The following is a 26,524-nucleotide window of genomic DNA, read 5'->3' as shown; positions in this document are numbered from 1 at the left end:
TTCTGCTGTTTGTGCAGCAGCGTGTTGGAGCCGCTGAGCTTCCCTCTAACGCCCTGTCAGAGGGTGCAAATGGGTGTACAGAGAATTATTCACTGTCGGTAATTCAGTGATATACTTCCCTCTCCTAACATTGTAGATGGTTTTTGAGAGTTGAAAGATGGTCCTCGACATTTGTTGGGTTTGGTCACAATCTAATTGGTGTCTCAAAATTGAAAAATCTAATCATTAGTTCCCCCATTTTATGTTTATGAACATTTTAGCCAGAATAACTTTTATACTTTATACTAAAACTTCACTACACGACTTAGTGATCTGTCAGGAGTTCTTCTGCCCCTTTCCTGACTAATTTTGTATTTTTCTCCACACATGTTCAGACTCCACACATAGGAGCTTAATATAAACCTCTTTGAACTTTCACCTTTTAACTTTTAAACAACTTTTAATCAAACATGGACAAGAAGTGCTCACAAAAAAAAAAAATTAATTTGAACATCGAAAAAAAGATCACATTATGTGAGTGAAAGCTCAAGAACAGCCAGCTACTAAATAGACCTTAGTAGTTTGGCTTTTTTGAAGCTAAAGTTCAAGAATGACCTTTGAACCTTGTCAGGCATATAGTAACAACCAGCTAAACTCTTATCAAAAACTGTTTTTCCTTGTGAGTAACAAAGAGTGTTCTTAACGCCTATCCTGTTCAGTTTGGTTAAACTAACTCCACATCGCGAGAGAGCGGGTGTGAAAGCTGTCAATCAAACTGTGGTGCTGACTGAACGACTCAACAACTGGGTTGAGACTGTTTGAACTGGTGAGTCTCTGTCTGTTTCAAATCAGATTCTGGTGCAGTTTTTACAATTTGTTGTTTGAATGCTAACAGGTCAACCACAGTGATTTGTGGTTTCATAATAGTTCCAATTAGCGAGTACCAACAATATTGAATTCATCTGCTGATTCTAAACCATTCAGAATGCAGTCTACTATATATAAATGGTGGTGGTTATGGAAATAATTTGGTAGCCATGGTAACATGTGAATACAGGGTATGTCCCCTACAAACCAGTCAAGCGAGGATGTCTGCAGTGTGTTATGCTTTTTACTATTTTACTACTACTGTACTTTGGCAGTTTATCAAGTCTATTTATGTGACATTGAACTCATCCCACCATAATGTTACTGTACAAAATGCCTCTTTTCCATCCTGTCTCTGTCTTTTTGTCACTGCAACATGTGGCCAATTAGAGGTCAATCAATACTAATAGTGCTCATATTAAGTTACTTTTTCCTGAACTCTTCATAACACTGCAGAACATTAACATATCCACTGAAGCATTAAAGTGTAGCAAAGCTTGCTGTGATGATGCTGGATGACATCACCAGCAACCACTGAATGACTTACCTGTCAGTCTGTATCACCTCATGTTCACAGCTCTTTGTAAAAAGCCAGTGTGAACACAAGCCAGAAGTAAGCAATGTTATGACTAAGTTTGATTTTAGGAACAATTGTTGCTGTCTGTGACTGAACAGAAGTTTAACAAACAAAACTTTGTCCTGCTCCAGAAGAATATGGTAAGGGTCACATACCAGTATGTGAAAACTGTGGCTTAATGCTATGACAACCTCATGTTTTCATACAAATCTTCATGTTAACTTGACCTCTGGGGATATGACTTCTCTGAGCTAGACTGCTGAATGTTTTATTTCCATTTGGCCTTCTTCCTAAGTATCACTTATTTTCTTCTGGCTAAATAAACAAAACAACGTCTCAAGCCATTATTCCTTGGCACTGACCCAAGTTCAAATTCCCATTTTAGAAATACTGGCCTAGATATACTGAAGTTCAAATAACGGACTTTCTTGAATCCACTGGAAGTCAGCTCCATCCTTGTGCACATCCCCCCGTTTTCTACATTATATGTATTAAAGATATGTTGTAACGGGGGTGTTAGCAGCATTTGTTTAAAATCACTAATAGCAGGATAGCATTTCTATAAAGATAAATAATTTTGCTGTTTACTTTGAGACACAGCTCAAAGGTTTGTGATATACAGCACTTGGAAGCTCATTGTTACTTCTCATACTTTCGACTCTCACTTGAAGAGTGATGTTTAATGGTCATTGTGCAAACATACCTGGCTGGGACCCTCTTGCCCTGTGTACAGTATATGTGCCCTTTGACTGTTCTGTCTGCAGGAGGAGGAGGAGGAGGAGGAGGAGGAGGAGGAGGAGGAGGAGGAGGAGGAAATGGCTGTACTGACCACTACATAAACATTACATCAACCCAAAAGGCAGCCGGCCTGCCACTACGATTCCCTCTCATTCCTCAGTCTGCCTTTGCTGCTTGCCTCCTGATAACGCCCCAGTTCCTTCCTCCGTAATAACACCCAGACCCAAAAACAATCAAGAAATCACCTTAAAAGCTGTTTGCTCAAGGATCAGTCTATTTAACCTTAGCTCCTCATAATCTGATAACTCGGAACAAAAACATTTAAAAATTGGACAATACTTTGTTCCTGCTCCTTGAATTACTCAAAGTTGCATACGTTTTGAGGGGTTGCCATGGTTGTACTCTCGTTGACTTACTGAGATTCTTCTACAGCTGTAAATTCTGCACAATCGCACTGTTGTTCTTTATTGGTTTTTGACTCTTGACCTTTCCTGCTCCTTTGTAGTAGTTTTACTATTATTTAATTGTCTAATATATCAGTTCTACATCCATTTTTAAATTATTTTCTCCTGTTGTCCCATTTGTATGTTGACGTCTCCTGTTGTTGACTTGATTTTGTTTGTGTAATTCTCTTAAGCCTTCGTGGGCTGTGACTTTGGCCAATTACCTTATAGCAAGATTAGTTTATCTGCTGTTACTCACTTGGTATAGTAAACTTAATTAATGAGTTATTGGAGCATCTACAATAATTTTTCAATTACAAAAAACTGAAAAACAGGAAAGGTGGTAAATTTAATTAAGGCTACAGTATCTCACCAACCGGTAACTTAAATTAGAGAGGTTAGAGAGTTCGGTCTCATCACATAATTCCCAATTTAGCTCCACCCAACATTAACTTGACCCCAGGTCTAATTAGCCAGGGAAATTCAGAACACCTGTATGGGTGTGCAGGCCCTTTATTTAAATATGATGATACGCTGTTCATTTTGCATATTGTGAAATAACATTTCTTCCTTGTTTTTAGAGATTTGAGTCTACTCAAATTTGAATCAAAATATTTCAGGAGAAAATGACTTTGTCTGTGTATCTAGCTTTAAAAACTGCTTGTGTGTGTCTGTGTCTTTGTTTGTGTTCATGTGTAAGAATATTAAAAAACAATGTGCACACAAGCTACCCAAATTGCCTTTTTCCTATTCTGAATGCAGAAGTTAATGATCTGATGCAAACATCACACATGACGTGAATGTAAAAAAATATGTGAAATTTGTGAAAGCTGCAGTCACTTTCTTTTGTCGGCCTTTAATAAACTGGCAGCCTGTTCTCTATTTAAGGTTCATCGCCTCAGAAGTTTCTCATGAGCGACCTACTCATTGTTTCTGTGCTACCATGACTTCCTGATGCTTCCTGAACCCACCCAAAGACCCTTGATAACAGATGTGAACAACATAAAGGACTTTGTATTCTAGACTTCATTCCCCAAGCTCATTAAGGTCAAATAAAGGAAGATAAGGGCCACATGCCATTGGCTAATAAATCAACTCTTGTCTTACTTAAACTGTCTGGGTTAGCTTAAAACCATCAAAATTCCATTCCTTTATGGTGTGAAACATGTAATTCTCTCATACCAATCTGTAACGGTAGGTTTGTTTTCCTTAACTTCTTCTTTAATCACGTGCAATATGCCTGAATAATGTGGTTCTCGTATGACTTTGTATTGTCATTAAAATTTAGTTCCTCAGTTAAGGTCTGTGAGGTGGTTAAATGGAATGAACTTGATATTAACTCATTCATTCATTAACTCAGTCATTTGATCATGTATTAAATTTTGTTTGGAACTGCATCACAGCGCATGACTGATTCTGGCAACATTAAGATGTCAAGGGAATCGATGACTTTTGACCTCTCGGTTTCTAGATGGTTTCAGGAAATTGACACAAATTTTACCCAGTATTCAGTAGCACATTGCTACTCTAGGTTTCCAAAGTGGTCAGGACATTCAGTGTGCACATTTATGATGAATGTGCAATTTAGCCTTTTTAAAACTTTGATACTTAAATATGTTATACTATCCTATATGACTACTGAAGACAGAAGCTAAAATGAATGTATATTATAACCCACTATATGGCAAAATCTTCTATAACTTTTAAGAAGAGTTGTGTGAAAAATGAATTATATTTGTAGTCTTTTTATTAGTGTCATTTAAGTCAGAGGTCACAGCACTACTGAAGGAGCTCAAAGCATTTGATGGCGCTACAGTGTTGCCCTTACAATATGTCTTAAAAACAATCAAATTAGCCCAAGCTAGTAAGAAAACAAATGAACAGGTGAAGTGAAGAGAAATTAAATTATTCTGATTGTTTAGTTTGGACCAAATCTGCTGGTTTATTGCATATCATATATTACATATTTGAGTGTGATAGCATTTATGTGGTACAACACTGCACAAGAGAAATTAAATTGAGCATCCTCCTGTCAGATACTATAGGAACATGAATCATAAAATAATGCCCAAAGCTATGTCTAAAAATACCTGCTGCCTCCAAATACTCCCTGCGCATAATGGCTTATGTATGAGTGTGTTTGTCTCCAGGTATCAGCCTCCCACACCACAGTCCTGCCACTGCTATCAACAGATCAGAGCATATGGAAATCAGTGACGTAGTATTTACTGTCCCTAGCACTGTGCTGCGCTGTTAAGATTGCTGAGCTACTGGCTGCAGATACGCATCTGAGTACAATGCACTGCCATTAGAGCTTCCTCTACTTGCTGCTGGCCATGCAACAAGAGGAAGAGGTGCATGAGTGCATACGTACCCACACCCTGAACACAGACACTCTAAACTGATCATGGATGTTTTAAATGGGTGAAAGTGCTAAAGTGAAGTGTGATGTGTCAATGTGTGTATCTGTGGAAAGGGAAGCACAGAGAAAGCATAGCATAGCATTTATAAATAAGTGTTTTTTGGTTCTTTATATAAGGGTGTTCCTTTAAATTATCAACGAAACTAGACTATACATTTCCCTTTTAAAATCTAGACTCTGAAGAGCAAAGCCTGTTGAAACCGGCTCGTGTCCTCAGTGACCCTGAAGAGCATGACCAGTAAAGAAAATTAAGTTGTTCTTTTTTGTGAAGCTTTTCACAAACAGTTTCTACAAGTTAAAAGTAACGTTTGATGCTCTTTATAGGCACAGAACACTATGTCTGCCTCCCTAAATGTAAACATATACACATATTCTTCTAATGGTTTTTATTCCTACAGACATTAAATAATTAATTTTAGTAGGAGCTATGAACAACCAAGGAAAGGCAATGTCTTCATCATCACTAATTTGATCATTCACAGAAGTATAAGGCCAATTTTCACTGTAGAACTACAGTAGTAAGATTGCTAATTAGAGCAGCTACTCAAGAAGTAAGATAATTATGAAGTTATTGGCCCTGATGTTTCCTTTTATGGCTTGAAATGAAATAATGTGATGGCTGGTACCTGCAATAGGGACTATCCTCCATCTCTGAGCAGTGGAAATTGATAACAGGCCTGTGTTATAAGCAAGACAAGAGTCCACAGCTATGCTACACACACAGAGGTGCTTTGAGGTTAATGCTAATGTCAGCATGCTGATGTTAAGCGAGTGTAATATTTTCCATATTCACCATCTTAGTATGGTGTGCATGGATGTATTATAAGATCTGGATACTGGACTGAAAATGGCACCCATTCAGTCCAATAAGAATTGCTTGGCTGGCGCATATACCGAAAAAAGTTTCTATCTTCCAAGGTTGCTTCCTCATTGTGCAGCCCACTGAACATTTGCTGTGGCGTTTCCCCCACTGGAACCACTCATGAGTTCTTGCTTGGCCCATAGACTTTACATTGTGATGACATCACAGATTTTTAATTTTCTTTTCTCAACTCAAAAGAATATATATAATATAAATAATTAATATAAAACCCCATGTATCAAAAATTCATAATAGAAAGAGACATGATTGACCTTGTTTGCAGGTCAATATTTTCAGACATCTCTTTTATGATAGTGGTCTATGGGGAAAATGCTTTTTGGGTGGCAGGCAGATTTTGCACTGGCTCAAAGTGGTTTATTAACTGACTGACCACTACCATGGCTAAAAACATGTGAGTGAGTATTCAAGTAAGTTTTAAAATGCATTTTTGTACCTGGTTGTGATGAGTACTGAGTAATGACCCAATCAATCTGCTACATAGTTTTGTAGTTTTGGTCATTTTGTACTGATGGGGCATTTTTAAAACTCAGTCTTTATGGAAAGGCTGTATGTATTAAAAAAAACAATAATTTTTCATCTGCACTACGTCCTTGCTGGGTCATGACCTGCTCGGAGGCCGCTGATAAAATGATGACTATCTGCTGACAATAAAGCCTTTGAGGCTGGGAGAGGAGCCTGCCTCTCATTTACATGGACTGGGAAACTGTGACTCTTTGTAATTCATCTTGTACATCTTGTACAGCGTGTTTGGGGATGTTAATTTCAAACGGGACTGTCCTCGCACAGTTGAAGGGGGGTTGTGAGTGGGTAGAGGGTGCAGTATTCCACAAAGGAAGGCTTGATTTGTGACTTTTGCACTTCAGACCAATAATGGGATGCAAGACACAAGGAAGCCAATGGCCTATAATTTAGATACAGTGAGAAGAATACATTTTCGAAGGGGATGCGTCTATTCAGATGCAGGCCAGACGTCATCAGGTCATCAGCAGAGACTCTAGAGATTCTCATGAAGGACATAAACAAAGTTGTATTTGTAGTGGTGTGAGTCCACAATTTTAAGTAGTGTTCATCACAGTGTCCAAAGCTAGATACAAGCCAGTTCTTGTAAGTGTTAGAAAACGTCCCTTTTCCTTGTTCCAAGATGTTTCCCACTGATAGCAACGTCACCGTTCTTTTATTTCTCCAAGCTGTGAGAAGGCCAGAGACAGAAAAAAGAGATAGAGAAACAGATACAGCGGATGGGAATAGAGAAAGGCTCCATACTATGATAAACTCATGCAAAGTGTTGTACTTTTCCTGGGTCATTAGTGGGTGTGTGTCAAGCCATGATTTGCACGCACTTTCTGCAGACTGAGCCTAACAAACCACACTTTAATTTATTGTTCTATTTTCACTCCCCTTTCCAATCGATTTCCACTGTTTTGCATGTTGGCCAGACTAATAACTTGAAAAGTTCCGCAATACAAGAAAAATATGGACTGTCTATGAATACTTAATGGACGTTTCAAGCTGAAAATATGTCTTTATAGACAAAATCATTAAAGGAGCAAACTGAATACTGAATCATTCATTAAAATATTCACATACCAGTTCTGTTTAATTTTGGGTAATATATTAATTTAGTATGAAACACTTCTGTCTTCACAGGGAATTTTGGGTGTTGCAGCAAATGTAGCAGGATTCAGAATAGAAAATAACAAACAGAATATGGAAAACTATGGGATTAAACAAATAGTTAAATTATAACATTGTGAATTAGTATGTTGAGTGTATTTATTCCTGGACTAGACTGATCTGTCAGCACAGAAACCTCATAAGTTTAACAGGCATGATAGAAATAATACTGCATCATAGTGCAACAAGCCCGGACATCTTTTACCACAACTTCATGGATAAGGAGAGATATATAAAAATGCTAAATGTCATTAGAATATCTTTTTTATAACAAACAAATGAGGATATATTTTTTCAAATCTAGCCATACATTATTCGGACCACTTTACAATAATGTATTTATGTGTTTGACATGAAATGTGAGTCTAAATAAAAGGATTATACTTAATATTCACATACCCAAAATCAGACACCACACATTTTAGTCAAGGAAATATTGTTTTTCCACCAGACAAATATGTAAGACTAGAAATGTAAAAATAGACTTTGAAAGCAGGTAAACTTTATTATTAGTATAACTGTTCTTTCTTCTTGTGTCTTTTTTAAAGGGGAAGAACCATTTCTTGAACCAAGAAGCAAATCAACTAGAACACTTTAGCATATCAACAGGTAGTTAACATGAAGAGTGTGTTGAGCAGTAAAGTGGATTGTTAAAAGATTTTGATGTACGGAAAATGTCAGCATGCAAACATGTTCCTATCAGGGAAGTATTGTATTTCCCCTTTTTCTACTTCCTTTGTAGTTGAAGTCAGGTTATGTTTCCAATTTACATTTTTTTGAAACTTAATTAACAAAATTTAAAATCTGTTATATCCTGAAGCCCTCCAAATGCATATTCTGTTTCTGGAGCTATTTCATGCTGCTGTCATTAAACTGCTCTGGTGTTAAGTATCATTTGTTATTAAGTTATGACCTGCGATTCATTCTCAGTGCTGTGTTTCCATTACATAACAGGATCACTGAGGCATAAATCCCCACCGCAAGTGTCACTTCCCAAATTCTAAAAGGAAGAGTTAACACTTGAGTCCCACATGAACTTTCTGCCGAACCCTCAAACCCTAGAAACGTGTGTTAAAAAGAGAGCTGTGAGGACAGATGATGTCAACACAAGAATTAGAGTGAGGATAAAGAGTAAGACTGATAGTAATTAAGAGCAATTAAGCGTCTAAACAGGAGCTGAAAAGATAAGATGGAAAGAGGAAAGGGAAAAATCAACAAAGGAAAAGAGAAGAGAAGAGAGAAACTATTTGCTTTTGTTGTAAACTTTGCGTGTTTTGTTTTGCTCAGTATGGCCATCATCAATATCATCGCTACGTTAGAACTGCGGTTAGAACTGGAACACACAAAGAAAATAATACAGCATTTGTCAGCGTCAAAGCACAATCAATACAAGCCTGTTTCAAACACAAAAAGATTATATCTCTAAAATGCTGAACTACTCTGTGGCCGCGGAGGAATAGTAAGTTTCAAATGTATGTACAATGTTGGTGTTCATTTCAAATATGTTGTGATACTGAAAAAAAAAGATTCACCTATGATCTCAACCTTGTGTTGATAAACAGCTTTTTAACACATTTAAATGAGCAGATTAAATATTCAAACTGTGGACCTCAAGAAGAGTAGCTGATGCAATGGGGATCCTAATAAAAAACAAAGAATAAAAACCCAGATACACTGGCACATTTTAGGGCTGATTACAGGTGCCCAAAAGCTATGAACGAGACAATCTCTGATTTCATCAAAGGACAAGACACTTTAAGTGAAGCAGGTTTTGTCTCTAAACAAGAAAGCCCTGTCTGTCCTGCCTATTAACTTTGGGGTGAAATGATTAACAATCAAAACTTTAGGCCCCATTATTTAAAATTTCAACTGAACCAATACTACATTATTTTTCATACCACACCAACTTATATTTATAATTCCTGAAATGTTTAAGCCATAGCCATATGCTTACAACACAACATAAAGTCCTTTTTCATATTGAAACACTTGGTTATAGCCAATATATCTGATCACCAGAGTCTGTCTCCTTGTTTTACCTTTCGAACCCTAAATGTATTAAAACCAACTGTGCTGCTGCAGGCAGGTTCACATTTGCATGTGTCCTGTGTTCATCAATGCTTATCATGTGTACTCTTCATAGAAGTTGCATAAATGAACCTATTAACAATTACTTCCGTATCCAAACCAACGCATTTCTCATGCCATAAGGACAGAGTCCTTATCAGCTTTTCGAGCCCATGTAGCCCTTTCAACTAAATCTCACAGTCCTCATCAGGTTTATTTTGCACTACTCCAAATGTAAAGCATGAACTTAATGAATCAGAACAGTTTCAAAGGGCAGCATATTTACAACAAAAGCATGTGTCTTTTGTAGTTTAGTTTTATAATGAACAGAACAAACCAATACAGGATCATGCAGAAAGTATAAAAATAGACTAGTCAAAAAAAATGCATCAACTTTGCAAACATGACAATGTGTAAAATAAATCTACTGTTTGAGGAAACTCCTCTAAATGTTTCTCGGAGTGGAAGCGGCAAACAGCATATTGAATTTCTACAGTAGCTGTATTGAATTAAACAATTAAGCTGCTTTGTGTGATGTTAGGATATTGAAGCAGGGCATCATTCAATTTAGTATTTGCACAACCATTTCCTCATATGTAAATGACAAAATAAGTTGTTGGTCAGTGCCTGTCAGTGCCTGTATATGTGCATTTTGTTGGTTATCATTAAAATAATCCAGTGTAAACTGGTCGGGACACTAACAAAGGTTACCCAATTTACATTTTATACACATAAGTTCACCCCAGCCTCCTCTCTGAGATCTTTTATGGTATAAAACCACCATACCGGTTTGAGGTCTTTACTTTTGACCTTAAAAAAGGTCGCTTGCATTTGTCTGAAAAGTCCAATCGGTCTATTTTTTTCCTATTAAGAACAGTCTTTGCATTATCAAGTCCATATAAACTATTTACAAATACACCAGAACTATCCGTGCCAATATAGATCTTATTTAGTGGATCTGTTATTGGTCACAACAGAACTGATAAACTTTAATTTAAATCGTTCTTTGTTAATATATAACTCTATGTTTCCCCTATCAGTCATCGCTGGCTCACTTTTCATGGTCTCGTGTCACCGTACATAAAAAATATCCCAGTGAGTTCCACTCAGTGAGGCAAACAGAAAAAAGAAAGCACAGGTGTTGGAGCGGTATTAGGTATTGACAAATAACTCCAGTTATTGGAATCTGTACTAGGAGATAAAAAGATGGGTTGGCGCATTTAAAAAAAATAATGCCCTGATACTGGACGACAACTGGTATAAAAAACATGAGTTTTCTGGTTATTAGAGGGAATCTTAATTAGCACTTTTTAAAATCTTTGAACATTTCAGTATAGTCCAAGACAACATCTCCACCTCCTAATTACAGCCTCCAGAATTACCAGAGGTCACTGCATTACCACAGACTGTAACTGTACCTAATGAACTGGTTACTCAGTGCCAGTCGAGTCCTGGTGTGAAAAGCTGAGGCTCCCGGAGTGACAGGGACACTGAGCTTCACCTCATTCCATTCCTGACCCTTTGTGTCAGCCACACACATCCTCGCATACCATTCTCAACCTCCCTCGCCTTCTCTCTCTCTCCCTCTAGAAAGACCAGTGCGACAAGGACAGGTGGATCTGTGGCTGCTGAATGACCCAGTCTATCTGTTATGTAAGCTTTGTTCAATAGGACGCATTTTTAACACACCAGGTCACTTGCAAATTACCTGTGTAATTACTGTGTAATCCTGAGTAAATGATTCAACAAAAAAAAGAAAGAAAAAAAAATATTCTCAACCATTAAACAACAAAGAACTGAAACATGTTGGTGTGTTTTAATAAGTCAAATTGTTAGACCTTATATATTGTCTCCATGTCATCCACAGCCTACCATTGTTCAACCTCTCCAACTGAAGGTCAGCGCATTCATTACTTATTAATAACTCTCAAAGGACCATATTCATCTTAGAATAAACAATGAGATTGTCCATCTGCAAAAAATAAGCTAATAACCATCTTTAGTAGCAGTTTGAAAAAGCTATTTTATTCTTGTTTTAGCTTTTTTTCACACCAAACACTTTCCTCCTGAAACTGAGCTGAAATGAGCTCACAGCCCGCCAGCTACCTGCGCAACAGGTGCAGTCAAATCCGTGTGATAAAAGCAGACCCAGAACCTCCAAACAAAGCGCCCCGTTTTTTCGCTCCCCTATACAAAACCAGTAGTGTCACGTCTTATTGTGTGATGCATATAATTGGATGAGGCCTCTTTACCTTAAGGAGGGCACTGAAGACCAGGAGAGCCCACACAGAGACGCTGAGGCGCAGCAGCGGCTTCATGATGCCGGTTGGCTGAGGAAAAGTTTCGAGTGTCTTTTCTACCCGGTGAGTGATTTCATGTCCACACTTTGTTCTTGTTTGAAATGACAATAAACCATGAACTGTATTTCTCACTTCTAACGCTCCGTCAATCTGCCACTACATCGGGAGAGTTAAGTAAGACGGACAAACTTTTCCCTCGGTGTTAACGGGGAGGAGCGCACAGCCGGGCGCGTCACTCGGGGGAAGTTTGTGAAGTGAAGTAGCGGCCACTCCTCTCATCATCGGCCCCCCTCTGTTTCGGTATCACCAGCAATGTGTCTGCATACACTGTTTGGACGGGGCTGCTTGGTCATGCAGAAATGAAAAAGAGTCATCCCGCATTCTTGCCATAACTTGGCCACGCTGGGTGAAGGAATGCACCCATGGGGTCCCCTTAAAGACTACACAAAGCACAGCGGCCAAGGCAAATGTTTTTAGAAAACTTCCTTGAGGTTATTGGCCTAGTTTCACTGCCATACTGTAAGTGATGGTAGTGCATTTTGTTCAGGGCCGTAGTAACGAATTATGGGCTCTGAGTATGACCGGGGACTAATGTTGTATTCACATACTCCTAGTTCCATTTCTTCTGACTTTGGTGTGTTCCTGGACTTTTAAGTCTTAATGTGGAAACATCACGGATGCTACAAAGAAGATGTGTTTTATTTCATCCCAGACTTATTGCTGTACCAGTACAATCCATATAAACCCTAACATTTTACTTCACCTGCCACCTATCAGGGTAAATGTTAATAAATCACTTTTCTAACTAATCTAGGTCACTCTACATGGACAGAAATTAACGTTACAATCTCATACCATATTACAAATTACATTTGAGCAAGAAATTGACATGCAATACATGAATTAGTAAAAACGTTTCTTGCCAATAACTTACTTTCGTCCGCCATGTTTTTGCATATATGACATCAACTGTTGGCAAGACGTTTACCAGCATTTTCAGCGATTTTCTGAGTTGTTGCTCCAACTTGAGGGGGTATTTACATGAATTTTCAGAGTCAGGAACTAATTTTTCCTATTATTCCAGCATGCATGAATGCCACTTATGTGGCACTCACAAAGTTACACACTCATAACTAAAGACACAGTTGTAAAGATTCTGATTATATTTGAATCATTAAAAAATGATTGAAAAACAATAAGAAAAAGGCAGCCACTCATGACACACCATATGAAAATACTTCAACAGTGGGCTTCAGTCTTAAATGACATCAACGTTAGTTTTAAAATTTCTTCCCTTCTTCTTGTTGCCCAAGAGGGACAACTTATTTTCTATCATTTTTGCCGTGTTAGACAGTTAACACAGTAACAGTAATCACAGTAATGGCATTACATTATACTAATATAAAAATCTATTTTCAGTAATGAGTAGTGTACAGGATTAATATTCAGTACTTAATTTACAGTTACTCCTTCAGCATTTTGTCTAATCAACTGTAATAAGTGAATATACCTGTGTCGGTTTGCAGGGCCTTTACTCAAATTGATTATCCCTTAATTAGAGCAGTCGGAACATTAGGTATAGCTGTATTTGACAGCTCACTGTGGGGTGATGCTTTTATTCAGTCTGCATACAAACCTATTTATTAGTGCTTGTCCCGCACTTGATTCCAGGTAATACATCAGTTGCTGTACTCAATTTCATTGGTTTTGTGTCAGTAGATTAGTATATTTGATCAAAACTATGTTTCAAAATGAGACTTTGGAGGAGACTATAAATTCATTAGCAATGTACAGTAAAAGATCACAAAAGTTTTAGTTCAGTTGATTTGCAGGCAATTTGGGTGGTCAACACCTCTACTTCTACTTCACCCATATGAAGCACAGTAAACAAAAAAACATGATAAACAGTTGAATGTAATGTAAAATACACTGAAGCTTTGGCTCCTTCTAAAAAGACACTTCAGTAATGTTGTTCAAAAGTTTCTACATACTCTGTTACCTTTCAGCACCAGTCTTTTAATGAGAGGATCAAGAATAAAATTCAGTATGGGAGCCTGCATGATAAAGGATATTCATGTAAAGTTTATTTATAGAACATTTTTATCAGTATTGTCACAGAGTGCTGGGCAGGAAACAGCAAATAACAGTCAGCTCTTGTGTTGTAAAACCGAGGCAATCCACCTTGTGACACCATAGAATTAGACAATAAACATTGTAATAATAATTTTGAATGTTATATATAATCTAATTAATGGCACCAATATTGCTTACTTCCTGACTTCATTATTTTATACATTGTGCTTTATTCCTGTTTCCTTGCAGTCATGACCCAGTCTAGTCATCGTAGTATTGTCTCAGCTTTTGTGAGCAATTTTTTTTCTTCTAACAATGCTCATTACAGTAAGGATGTATTTTTGGTTTTAACATGCTATAAACATGCTATCTACGTCATACACACATATGCACACATTATGTGAAATCTTTGCTCTATTTCATTTTCAATGACTTGCCAAAACATGACTTGTATTACATAGATGTTTATGCATTTGAAAATATTTACTATTTATTTTGTTTTTGTACATCGCACACTAAAATTAATGCACAATTGATTAATTCAAATAAAAATAAAACTGTCATATGATAGATTTTTGTAATAAGGTCACCAGACAATAAATAATAATAATTACTACAAAGACATTTTGATACTGTGTTTTAACCATAGACTGTACCATAGACTGTGGACGTAACAGCCGTGACGTCACCCATTGGTTTGTGGAGTGCTGCTTGGAAGCCAATAGTATCGGATCTGAGCAGCGCCATCTTGAAAATTTCCGGTGCATGCTGGGTAAAAAAAAACACGGATTCTACTTATATGGGCATCAGGAGGGGCATGAGGCGCCCTCCTGAACCTGTGAACCAATCAACCTGTCAATCACGACGTAGCCATGCCCTAATGCATACCCTGCTTTATCGTCAAATGTAAAATCAGGGAGGCCAAAATTTCACAAATGAACATCATACTGCATTGAGGAAGGCTTTAAACTAGCGATTGAGACCATAAACACATTTTGAAAACGTTTACTGAGGTTAGAAATCAAGTGAGAAGTTGGTGAATTCTCCATTGACTTGTATAGAGACGGAAGTCCTTTTGACACCAAAACGGTCGCCCCCTGGTGGCCTTTTGATAGAATGCAGTTTTAAGTTACTTCCACGTTGGCATCATTTCAGAGGACCGGAACTCCCCGCCTGGTTTTAACCTAAAAATGAAATTCAATAAATTTTGGATTGGACTTTGGAATTACACCTAGGTACATTTCATGCAATGTTCACACAAAACAAACAATCACAGGTTCCAACAGAAACCAGAAATACATTTTGCAATATTCTGGCATCATTTGATGGATGTGTACCAGTATAACCTAAATCTACCATTAACATTCCTGACCATATAATAACTTCTATAGACTGTAGAGCATTTAAGTGGGCTATTCTGCAAAATCACTTCTTGTATTCCAGTGTCCAGCTTGTGCCCTCTTTCATTTAAAAGGACCAAACACCTGTCTTCACCTCTCATTTACTGACACAGATTGCTCTGAGGTCAAGTTTTTCTTGATGGACATGGCTAACTGCAATATTGTTAAGACACATTTGTTAGATTGTTAACCTGAGCCAGGTTTTCAGTCCCTTAAGTTCACTTAAGCTTATTTCAGCTTCAGCTGAGGCCACAGGGATAACCAACAGCGCCCTAATAAGAGTTTCAAGCTCATCAAACAAATCTCTCACCCAAAGAAGCATTGTTGGTAGGATACCTGCAGCTTCACTGCTGAACTTGTAGTTGTTCTTTGAGATGAACATGGGTGCCTGGGCCAACAGATTCTCTTTGTTAAGATTTGGGTATTGACAGATGACTTTGTTCATTTACCCAGTGAGGAGAACATTGTCTCCTCCAAACTCAACAACACACTCTTGTACTGAGGAGTAACAGCCTTCTCCTAAACCATCAACCAGGTTGGACACATAGGTTTCAGTGCTCTGGTTTGTGTTACCTGTCCATCAAATGCAGCCTTGAATTTTCTGTACTGGTTAGTGAGGGCTCCCAGCTCATCAGCCCACTATAAAGAAACAAGAATCAAAGGACATGCATTGCAAGCATGTTGTGTGATGAGGTTTACGAAGCACAGTGAACATAAAGAGCCAATGGATGCTTTCTCTTCAACATTGCCTGCGCTCCTCTGTACTTTCCAACCTTATTAGCTGCACCATCACATATCTGACCATGCAGTCAAGATATGGGGTGGTTAAATCTCTAAAGGATGTTGATATTTCTGTAATCACTGCTCCAGTTGTTCCAGGTGCCACATACAAGCCAGTAAAAACTTCTTGGGAAATAAGGTCATGGCCTACATACCTAAAGCACACTGACAATTGCTCTTTTCTTTCTATATCTATATCCATCATTATTAAATATTGACAAACTGGCAGGGAGCTGCTTGCTGCTATGCCTCTGACAATTGTATTATCTGGTTTAAATACTCAATTTGGCAGTGAGGGTGAGTTGGATTATCATTTAGTAGTAACTTTATGAGGTAGAACATAGACCCCTGACTTGCATCATGCTCCAAAAGCAAAACCCTGCCTGGCAAGATACTGTACAGCAGTTTGTCCACTCTTGTTTTTTGCCAAGGCATTTGATAGTGGTGTATCCACTGGCTTTACCTCCTGAGTATTGATAGTGGGAGCATGATGATGGGATTTGCTTTGTTGGTGGCGATCAAAGCTAGCTACAACATTTTCTCAGTTGTTAAAGCCATTTGAGGAAAAAGCAGGGTGTGTTTTGTGGATTGTTTGATTGATGTTGATGTGGTGCTTTGCACTTAACTTGTACTGCCTGAGTCTGTATGTTTCCTTGCTGTTTGTTGGCTGTTTTTATCTTCTTATCGTATTTTGTTTTTTCAAGAGTACTGTTCTTGATAGCATAAGCTTTAAAGCAAAGTCAATTTTTCAACTTAGGGCTGTAGAGAAGCCAATATTGTTGTCTGTACCAACTTATGTAAAACCTCAAGAGCTTATTTGAAAGTGTCTGTACCTCAATGTCTGGATCAGACTGGTTGGCTCATCTCCCAAAATGTCCACTGCAACTGAACTGACCTGATCTGACTCTTAGACATTGAAGCAAAACAATAAATATTTGTTTTGTATCTGCAAATGCATGACATACATGATAGTTTACAGTATTTTACTATTGCTTTGGTTCAATTTTCAGCAGATCTTGAGTATGCAAAAGCTTCAACACAAAATGTCCTTCTAATTTTGAACTTAAACTGTCATGCAAAATGAAAACCGCTGAATCACAATATGTATCATGGATCAGGTTTAACAGAGCTGCATTCAAATTGTAATGTTTCATTGTTGAATAAATACATGAAGTGGTTTTAAGTCATTTTGTCAACACATTTCCTGCAGATGTTAATAAGTTAATGAGTTAAACAGTAAATCTCCTAATTACTTTTATAGTACAGTATACCACTATGGTAATTTAATAGCAGGCCCAGTTTCAAATTCGATAGAGCAACAGCAAGGCTCAAATATTTACCCATCATTAAGACTTCTCAAAAGCTTACAGTGGGTAGTATTGTATGAAATTTTGTAAATCACCTTACAAACTCAAAAATGAAGCTGCCATTGGCAGTTTCCTAATGTAGTGATGCCTGGAATTCACATACAATTTAATTTGTTGGGATTCTTGTGGATACTTTTGCATATAAATGATGATTTTTTTTAAAATGACCCATTCAATAATAACTTAATACATGATCCACTTGTGAAAATGGAGATAGGGAGTGATAACAATGTTACTAATTGGGCTTTCTGTCATATTGAGACATTTTTAAGCATGTTTTGGCACTTTTTTTCTATTTTCGCATTAAAATTGGGTCACCATTACAACAGACTGAATTTGAGCAGTGATACAAGATGCAAGCTACACATTTATTACAGCCACCGTTCAAGCCTGCAATGGGTGAGTGCTTGTTACTCAACAGACACATTTTGGTTCATCACTTAAGGTGTCAGTAAAAGTGAATACTCCTTTAACTGTGAATTATTCTGCTGTGTTACATGCAACTTTAACACCTCTCGATCTGGAATTGCATTGCTAAAGATGTGCTGTGCTGAGTGGGTGATTTTTTTTCACATTTTATCTGCCACTGCTTTGTGACAGACCATTTTATAATGGCTGTTATAAGAGGCCTGCTGATGATTGCTAATAGAGATAGAGCTGAAATTAACTGGTCACTATGACCCACCATTTCCAAGGAAATGTTATGTAATCCTCTGGGGATTGTTGCAGCATGTTTTTTTTCTGCAGGCCTGTTCTTTCCATTTGTGCTTGAGTTGCCATATAAAGTATATGTTTTTTTCTGTGTGTGTTTCCCCACTGACTCTGTCAAGAGCTCAAAAGTCAAGTAATTTATGTGTGAGATGATGAAGAGCCAATTGTGGGCACGAAGAACTGTCATGTCAGACTCATCTGCATGAATTCTTAAACATGCACATACCATTTTAACCTTTTAGACTCTGACATCCCAGCCTGGGTGAACTGAAGTTGTCATACAGTATATAAAGTACTCATACAGCAGCAGCACCACTTTTAGTGTGTAGTATATTACTGTGAGCAGTAGTGAAATTAGATTAACTTAAATGCGTCATCCCATATTTTTTGCTGAGCTTCAAAGCCGATTATCATCATCATCATGATCATTGCACACTAGAACAGACCACTTGTGAATATCATTTCTCACTAAGTAGTGCATTTGATTTTACATAGTATCTTAATAAGCACAAGTTTTTCTTACCCTCTCATCTTTTCTTATCTCCTGTGTATGTGAACACACACTTTCCCCGTTTCTAACTTGCTGATACATGCACATCCTCTGTTTGTCAATACATGTGTATTACACGCTACAACTATAAACTATAGTCTGATTACAGGAACCACTCTTAGCTAGCTTGCCAGCCCCCACATCCAAAAAGGTTGAGGACCCCTTCTCTACTTCAAATAATGGAGAAAATCATTTGTAGCTGCCCTTTCAGTATCACCACTTATCCTGGTGGCATTTTATCCTCTCAAAGGTCCCTCTCTTCTCTTGCTCTCTTTCTACAGCTCGTATTTTTGTCCTCATCTTCATGATAATCACTGTAATGTATTGTCGTGTATAATCATTATAATGTTGCATTTAGATATTTTAGATGCATGACATTATGTTAATGTATGTACATCCCCAATAATTAATTACCTTCATGAATGAATGCTTTTCATGGATGAATTTTCATCATAGAATCATTGATATATAATTTAGTCCATCCTCTATAAATATGAAACACTTTAAAATGGACCAGGAGTCAACACACTGTATAGAAATGTAGAATGTACAAGATCTGAGGGAATTATATAGTTTAGGAATGATTTTATGATGGATTTGCAGACCTGGATCTGGTTTGGACAGTGATGACAATGATTTAATAAGTAACTTCCTGCTATGAATAGATCACAGGTTGATGCTATGATACTAGTGTGGTTTGATACCATTTTTGGGGAAATCCTGCTGAACATAACTGTTAATTTGCCACACAATGAAATAAAAAACATTTAAATAAAGCAAAGCCAGGATGAATTTACACTTCTTTATTGTTTTACACTGAATTAGTATACAACATGAGTAAACAGCCACAGCCCATAATGTGAAGTTCAAACATAGATAAAAACCAAATTTGTGTAATATACTCACATAATGCAAACCTAATGTCTTTGTTCTTTTATTGTATTTGGCATGACCTCATCTCCATTCCTGTCCAAAATACACACAAGTGTAAGCGATGTTGACATATTCAAAACAAGACATATAATAGCTAACCAGACACATCATAATTCTAAGAGACACGGTCCAGTTTATGTAAATTGTGTATTCAGGTGAATTATGAAGGTTACGGTGAGTCATTGAAGGTCAATGAAAGCTGTTAAACTGTCTGAAATTTTCATTTTCATATTAATTTCTACTCAAGTCGAGTGCTTGGATGACTTCAAAAATTGCCCTGAAATTGTTCGCCTTTATTTAGCAGTTGAGAAAGACAGGAAACAGAGGGACTAAAGAGGTTATAACATGAAACAAAGGTCATCTAATTGCACCTTAATCCAAAGTCTTTTAAACTGAGGTTTTTGTGCACTGACATACTGCTTTTTATTTTTGCCATGTTTGATTCAGTATTGCAATGACCAAAGACTAAACTAGGAAAAGAAGGTCTGATTAGATTAGACTGTGTCTACATATATGTTGATTGACTGTATATTTTTGTTAAATTTTTTGACACATTTGCTGGAAAGAGCTTCAAAGAATAGCACAATGAGTCACACAGTGACCCTGTTCAGGTTCAAACATCAGTCTGAAAAGGTGTGGTCCCAAATAAAGAAGACAATGGAGGAATTTCCTAATTAAGCCAGAATGGTTATATGTATTGGCTGTCAGCCACATACTCACACTGGATGATAAAGGTGTGTTCCACTTGAAGATGGTGTGTATAAGTTATCAGAGGACAAACATGCATTAAAATCAACATGAAACCACAACTTAGGGTGAAGTTTTCCTCTTAGTATTAACTGTCCCATGCCTAAAGATGGTGAAACAATGTCTGACATCAGATACACAAAAGAGATTTTTCGATGTCTGCTCACAGTTAACTGGGAAGATGTTCTTTTTAAGCCTTCCAATCCAAGTGAACTCCACCTTTTCCTCAGTTATCTTTGAAAATGGTAATTCTCAGATATGAATTACCATTGCCTTCAAGCATATCCTGACACATTAAAAAAAGGGAGAGAAAAAAGACATGAGTCAGCGTTTGAAGTTTTTTCTGTCAATTAGGATAATTTATTTTCTTTGGTTACGAGGCAACTCCCAAGGAAATACTAAAGAAGAAGAATTTCCTGCTATATACAGTGTTTTCTCACTCTTCACATGCGTATGCTACAGTACATGCTGGATTGTCAGGATTCATTTTCTGACTGACACCATTTTTATTAGGAGCTGAGCACCCCTAAAGGTCTCATCATACAATCGCCCCTGGTTAAAATACATAAGAGATATTCAAATACCCCATTTCTGTTTTGCCCCTTGTCTATAGGCTATCAAAATGGGAAGAGACCTATTTCACAACATATACAGAACAGACATCAACACAGCTAATCATGTCATCTACAGTACTGTCCATGCTGTAGCTGTCCTGTCGGTGACCCAACTCTTGCTAATATTACTGTACTTCCTCTTGCTACTCACTCTCTGCCTCTTTCTTACTCCCACAATCTGAACGCGCTGCCTTTAACTCTTCATTTCACAGAACCACAGAGGCTTTATACATTACAGAGGCATGGATCAAAGGCCCGTGTTTAACCATACACTGTTATAGTAAAGGGTGTACAAGGGTCTCTTTAAACTTGTGTTTAGATTTGGGGAAAACATAGTTTCTAATTATGCTTGTGTGCAAAACTGTCACAGCCACTATCAGAGCAGGACATTCCCAACTCTCCTCTCCCATCTCTCCATCTGCATAACTCTCTGTGTCATTTGTTTGTTTATGTTGAGCAAATGGTCATAATTGCTGCTATGACCCATGAACATGTTTGTTTACATCTTTGCTGTCGGAGCTTGCTGTTTAGATTTGAACATCGGAGTAAACAGGGACTGCTAATCTAGCGTTTGAAACGGTCCAATCTAAAGTCTTGTCCCTCGGAGGGATCATACATTGTTGAAAAGAGGATAGTAGCAGAGGTGGGGTATGCACAGTTTCTGTGACAGAGCCCTGCAGTGAGGGCGGAGATGCACTGGAAAAACATTATCTTTGCACACTCCATTAAAAACTCTATTAAAGACATCTCAGATTAATCTGAGACAGAATGTCGCTCTACTTTTTCTGTCACAGAAAACACACAAACAAGCATGTAGTCATTACGTTGCAAAGACACAATGTTGACCTAGCAAGCACACACAAACTCACATTTACTCATTCACACATAAACACAAAAACTCAGAATATCAGTTTTTATTATTATTATTATTGTTGAACAATAGTAGAATATGCAAGCATTCAGAGAAACAGTATACCACACATATCATATTTTACAGATCAGACTTAAATAATACATATGAGAAAATGAAGAATATGAAAGAAATTAATCATTATTAGTTAGGGTTAGGGTTAGATAATAAGTAGATAAATAAAATAAATTAGTTAAATGAAAACAAACAAATAAATAATACAGTACAGTTATACTGATACTGTAACTGTACTGTACACATTTAGTCAGAGGTTTCAGGAAGAGGGGTTTTTATAACCTGAGTGATTTAAGTCAATAGAATATCACTTAATCGTGTAATTCATCTTCTCATATCATCACACACCATTCACTCACTCTTTCTTCTAGCGTTACTCTAAATGACAGTATATCAGTATGGTGATCAATGTTCTGTGCAACCGTTCAGTAGAGCACATTTTGAGTTGGTGTATCTCATTAAAAAATTTGTTGAACTTAACTCAACCTGATCGAGCCATCTCTACCACTCAGTTTAGTTGTGTTATGCTAAAAAAAATCCACTAGATGTCACTTTGTCTTTCAGTAGCATATCATTCCAGTTTCCTCCAAACAGGAAGTGAGAAAGAGAAAATTGACTCCAGACATGAGGACATATTTTGGTGGAATATTCGAATGAATATATTATAATTTCAGAGGCCTCGCTGAACATAATTATGTAACTTGATGCAACAAAAAGAAGTCTAATTAAGGCTGCAAGCAGCGATGAACAGGCCCTCGCCCCCCCATGCATGTCGGGCTGTGGCGCAGTCGGAGGGCGCCCAGGTAGACGTCTTCATTCGCAGGCTTTTATTTGACGTCGCATGATGTGGTGAAATATCACTGCCTGTGTCCACTATGTGGCGCTAGAGAGAACACATCCTGTAAATTTCATATAAATCGGATAATGTTTGTCATATGAGGCTGACTTCCTGTGTCCAATAGGTGGCGCTAGAGATCACCCACCAATTATATGTCATGTTGTAGTGTATGATGTGGAGAAGACATCCTTCAAATTTCATATAAATCGGATAATGTTTGTCATATGAGGCTGCCTTCCTGTGTCCAGTAGTTGGTGCTCTGTATATGACACAGTTGATGCATAGACGTGTTCAGGGCAGGACCCTCTACATGCGTGATCAATTTGGTGTAGATCGGACGATGTCTGTAGGAGTTATACGGATTTCCTGCTTTTTGGGCGAAGGATGGAATGGCTGTCAAAAAGGCTATTGTTTTATAGGAACTATAATAAAAATCAGGACAGATACAATAGGGCCTCGCACTGGTCAGTGCTCGGGCCCTAATAATGGTCAAATCATTGTCTTGGTGAGGACATTAAAGGGCTAGAAGATGTATGTTGTTTTTCTGAGACTAGAGTGTAATTAGACTTTGCATGATGCTTTTGATATATGATAATAAGCTATAACTATAGTACTTACTATATTATAGTACAAGCTATATTACTTTTGCCCACCAAAGTCAAGTTCACATCTCTTTTTTCTGGTCTTAAGGCGACAGAGAGGTGTCAAAGTATTTTATATAACTGCAGAGGAACTGATAGGAGGTGTTGTGAATAGTTCCAGTAAGCTCACGTCAAGGCCTGAAAATGATTTCAGGCCTTGGCGTTTGCTGTAGGTGATAATATTTTACCATAATGTGCACAAAACTGACAGTAGTTACCAAGAAGTGTGTGAGGACGATATCAGGAACTAAATTCTAATTAATTAATCTCGAAAAAAAAAAGAAAAAAAGTCACAAAGTTACTAAATAACTCTGAACACAGTAACAGTAATAGATTATGAATCAGTAAGAGCAGATGTCTAAAAACTGTGTTAATATTTAATGATTACTTCAGAGATATGTGAGAATAATTCTACTGAACAATCAAATCTTCCACTAACAACTGATACTTCTTTATTAGGTACACATTACTCACAAAGTGTCCCCTCAAATGAAGTGTGGTGTCATCCTGTCAAACTGAGCAGTAGCTACTATTGGGACTGCATCATTTATATAAGAACTATTTTTCAGCCTTAAAATAAAGTGATACTCCGGCAATTTAATATTGCGCCTCTGTTAAATTAAAGATAAAAGACTTTAAAGGCAACATGTATGGATCCTGACTTTTAGTCCTTATGAAACACTGGATGCTATATGTCCCATAATGTAACTGATGGCAAATAACTTCTCAAAATCTTTTTGTGCCTAAGGCCCTTATTGTTTGGTGTTAATTTGTAAATACACAGTGCATTGCCTGATTATCTTATTGTCTTACTCATCTGTATGGTACTGTAAAGTGTCAGGACTTTATTAGTGACAATTAATGGTCTTTTCCCTTCAGTTGTAATGTCTGATTTGTGTTGTGCCTGAACATATACCTAAATATTTCTTTTCATTTGGCATTTCAGAATATCTTTTCTCCACTTACCTAACATTTTGTAGTATCACAGTGAGTCAACGGGAAACAAGCTGACTGCAGCAGCCTGCGGTCATCAAATGAACACTTTACAGCTCCCTGATTCTCTCCGATGCAAATATGTGGCGAGATTAGCCCGTCTGTCGGTGTTAGACTGTTTTTTATGGCTCCAGATAGGCAGGCTAGAAGCCACTGTTTTCATCTGGACGTGACATGATGAGTCACAGTCAAATCTGAGATTGGCATCGGTCTGGGAACAGACAGGAAAGTTTGTGTAGCAATTAGCTTGTTACATAAAACTCACCAAGCTAAATATCATTGATGATCTCCAGAGGCGTGTATTAATTAGACAGACTTATCTGGCTACTAGTCATTTATAAAGACACCAACAGTGAGCCTTGGGACCACTAGATGCCTCCCTTTGTAACCAGAGGAATGCTGCTCCTCCACCATCTCTTGAACATACACTGACATTTTTGTAGTTTGTTTTAAAATATATATATATTTTTGGCAAATAACAGTGTTATGATAGTGTTGATACTGTTGTATTCAGTGTGTTCTTTATGACTTCTGCCTTTTTACTCTCATTTTCCAGGAAGTAACTATTCTCACAGCTATTCATTTGCCTTTCAATTCAAACACGATATTAAAAAAGGCTTTGGAAAAATGTGGCGTCAATGTGTATCACTGTGAAACAATATGAGGAAGTGATGAAACAGTTCTTTCTGTGTAAAGCCAGATAGCTCAAGGCCACGGGACATCAGCCTTTTATACCTTTATCATTAATTAGGTTCCACACTCACCATTTACTCTGTGTGACAGTGTCCTTGTAGGTGAGCGGGATAAAATGCGTGAGTGCATGTTGGTGTGTGTTTGTGTACAGGTGAGGTCATTTTAAAAAGGGATGAGGAGGACAAGATAAGGAAGGACAGAGAAGTTCATTTAGTTGATTGTACTGGGGGGGCAACGATGTGTTGGAGAGATATATGGATGGGGAGGAGAGGACTCTGAAGTGGGTGATAAATACTGAAGAAAGAGGGGAGGGAAACAAAGACAGAACGAGTGTGTTTGTTAAGACGAACGAGATGTAGTTTAGCAATTAACCGAAATTGTATGAATAAGAAAAACGACAAATGGAAGAGCTCATGACAGTTAGGCTACTGCTACTGTTTGTCTGCTTCCACTGCAGTATCTTTTTTTCCCAATAGGATAAGGTGTCGTGTGCACAATCACAAAACCTCAGCTGGATAACAATAAACAACTGTTAGTAGAAAAAAATTGGGGGACCAGTTCAGCATTTTTGGAAATTAGATTTTTCTTTTCCTTACAAGTAGTTGGATGAGAATATTGAATAGATAGATAGATGGAATATTGATATCACATTAATACCTGTTTGGTGAATATAAAGGTACCACCAGCAGCATGGAAATAACTAGCCTGGCTCTAAACAGTGTCTGTACTGATTCTAGTGTGTGGGTACTTTTTCAGTGTCTCCCCTAGTAAATACTGAATGTACTTTTGTGCTCTGAGAGTGTGTCAAGTCAAGTTGGCATTTGAATTTTACTTTAGTGAAGAACTTTCAAAGGCAGCAGTGTAGCAGGAAGTCAGAGCCGTTGATAGAGAGAGTTTGGCCAACTCGATTTCAACCGTTCTGTGCTATGGTTGGTTCAAGGGCGTGTTTCACTGGCACCATGTTGTCACCATAGGCGCCTCCCAGTTCTCGTTGACATTAATTTAAGATCAAATGTAACAAGTTATTAAAACAAATTTTAGAATAAAAATGCTGTGCTGTTCAGCTAATGGCTGCAGCTAAATTGTGTTATGTATTTTTTTTCATCAGATGACATCATTTAGCTGTAGTTTGCCTATTAGTCCGTGAGCCAGAGGGGTTGGTCGTTACCGAAAAAGTGGCAAAGGCTACCATACCTTTTCTGAAAGCCTGGAATCTCAGCTTTTCAATGATGTATGATGGCCATCTGACAAGAGTAGCTGTTTTGAGTTATCACACATAATGTAAACTAAGGTTGAGAAAAATAATGCG

General features: G+C 37.6%; 1 protein-coding gene across 1 annotated transcript in view; it reads right to left on the bottom strand.

Moving 5' to 3' along the window:
- ptprja (protein tyrosine phosphatase receptor type Ja) overlaps positions 1–12,131 on the bottom strand; it is a 39,470-nt gene extending 27,339 nt beyond the window's left edge. Inside the window, exon 1 of the mRNA XM_062420938.1 lies at positions 11,903–12,131. Coding sequence (XP_062276922.1) covers positions 11,903–11,968 — 66 coding nt within the window. The 5' untranslated portion in view covers positions 11,969–12,131. The remainder of the gene's footprint in view (positions 1–11,902) is intronic.
- Between the last annotated feature and the right edge of the window lie 14,393 nt (positions 12,132–26,524).

The sequence above is a fragment of the Scomber scombrus genome, chromosome 6 (genome assembly GCF_963691925.1).
Source record: "Scomber scombrus chromosome 6, fScoSco1.1, whole genome shotgun sequence".
NCBI lineage: Eukaryota > Metazoa > Chordata > Actinopteri > Scombriformes > Scombridae > Scomber > Scomber scombrus.
This window is presented reverse-complemented; position numbering and strand designations above follow the sequence as displayed.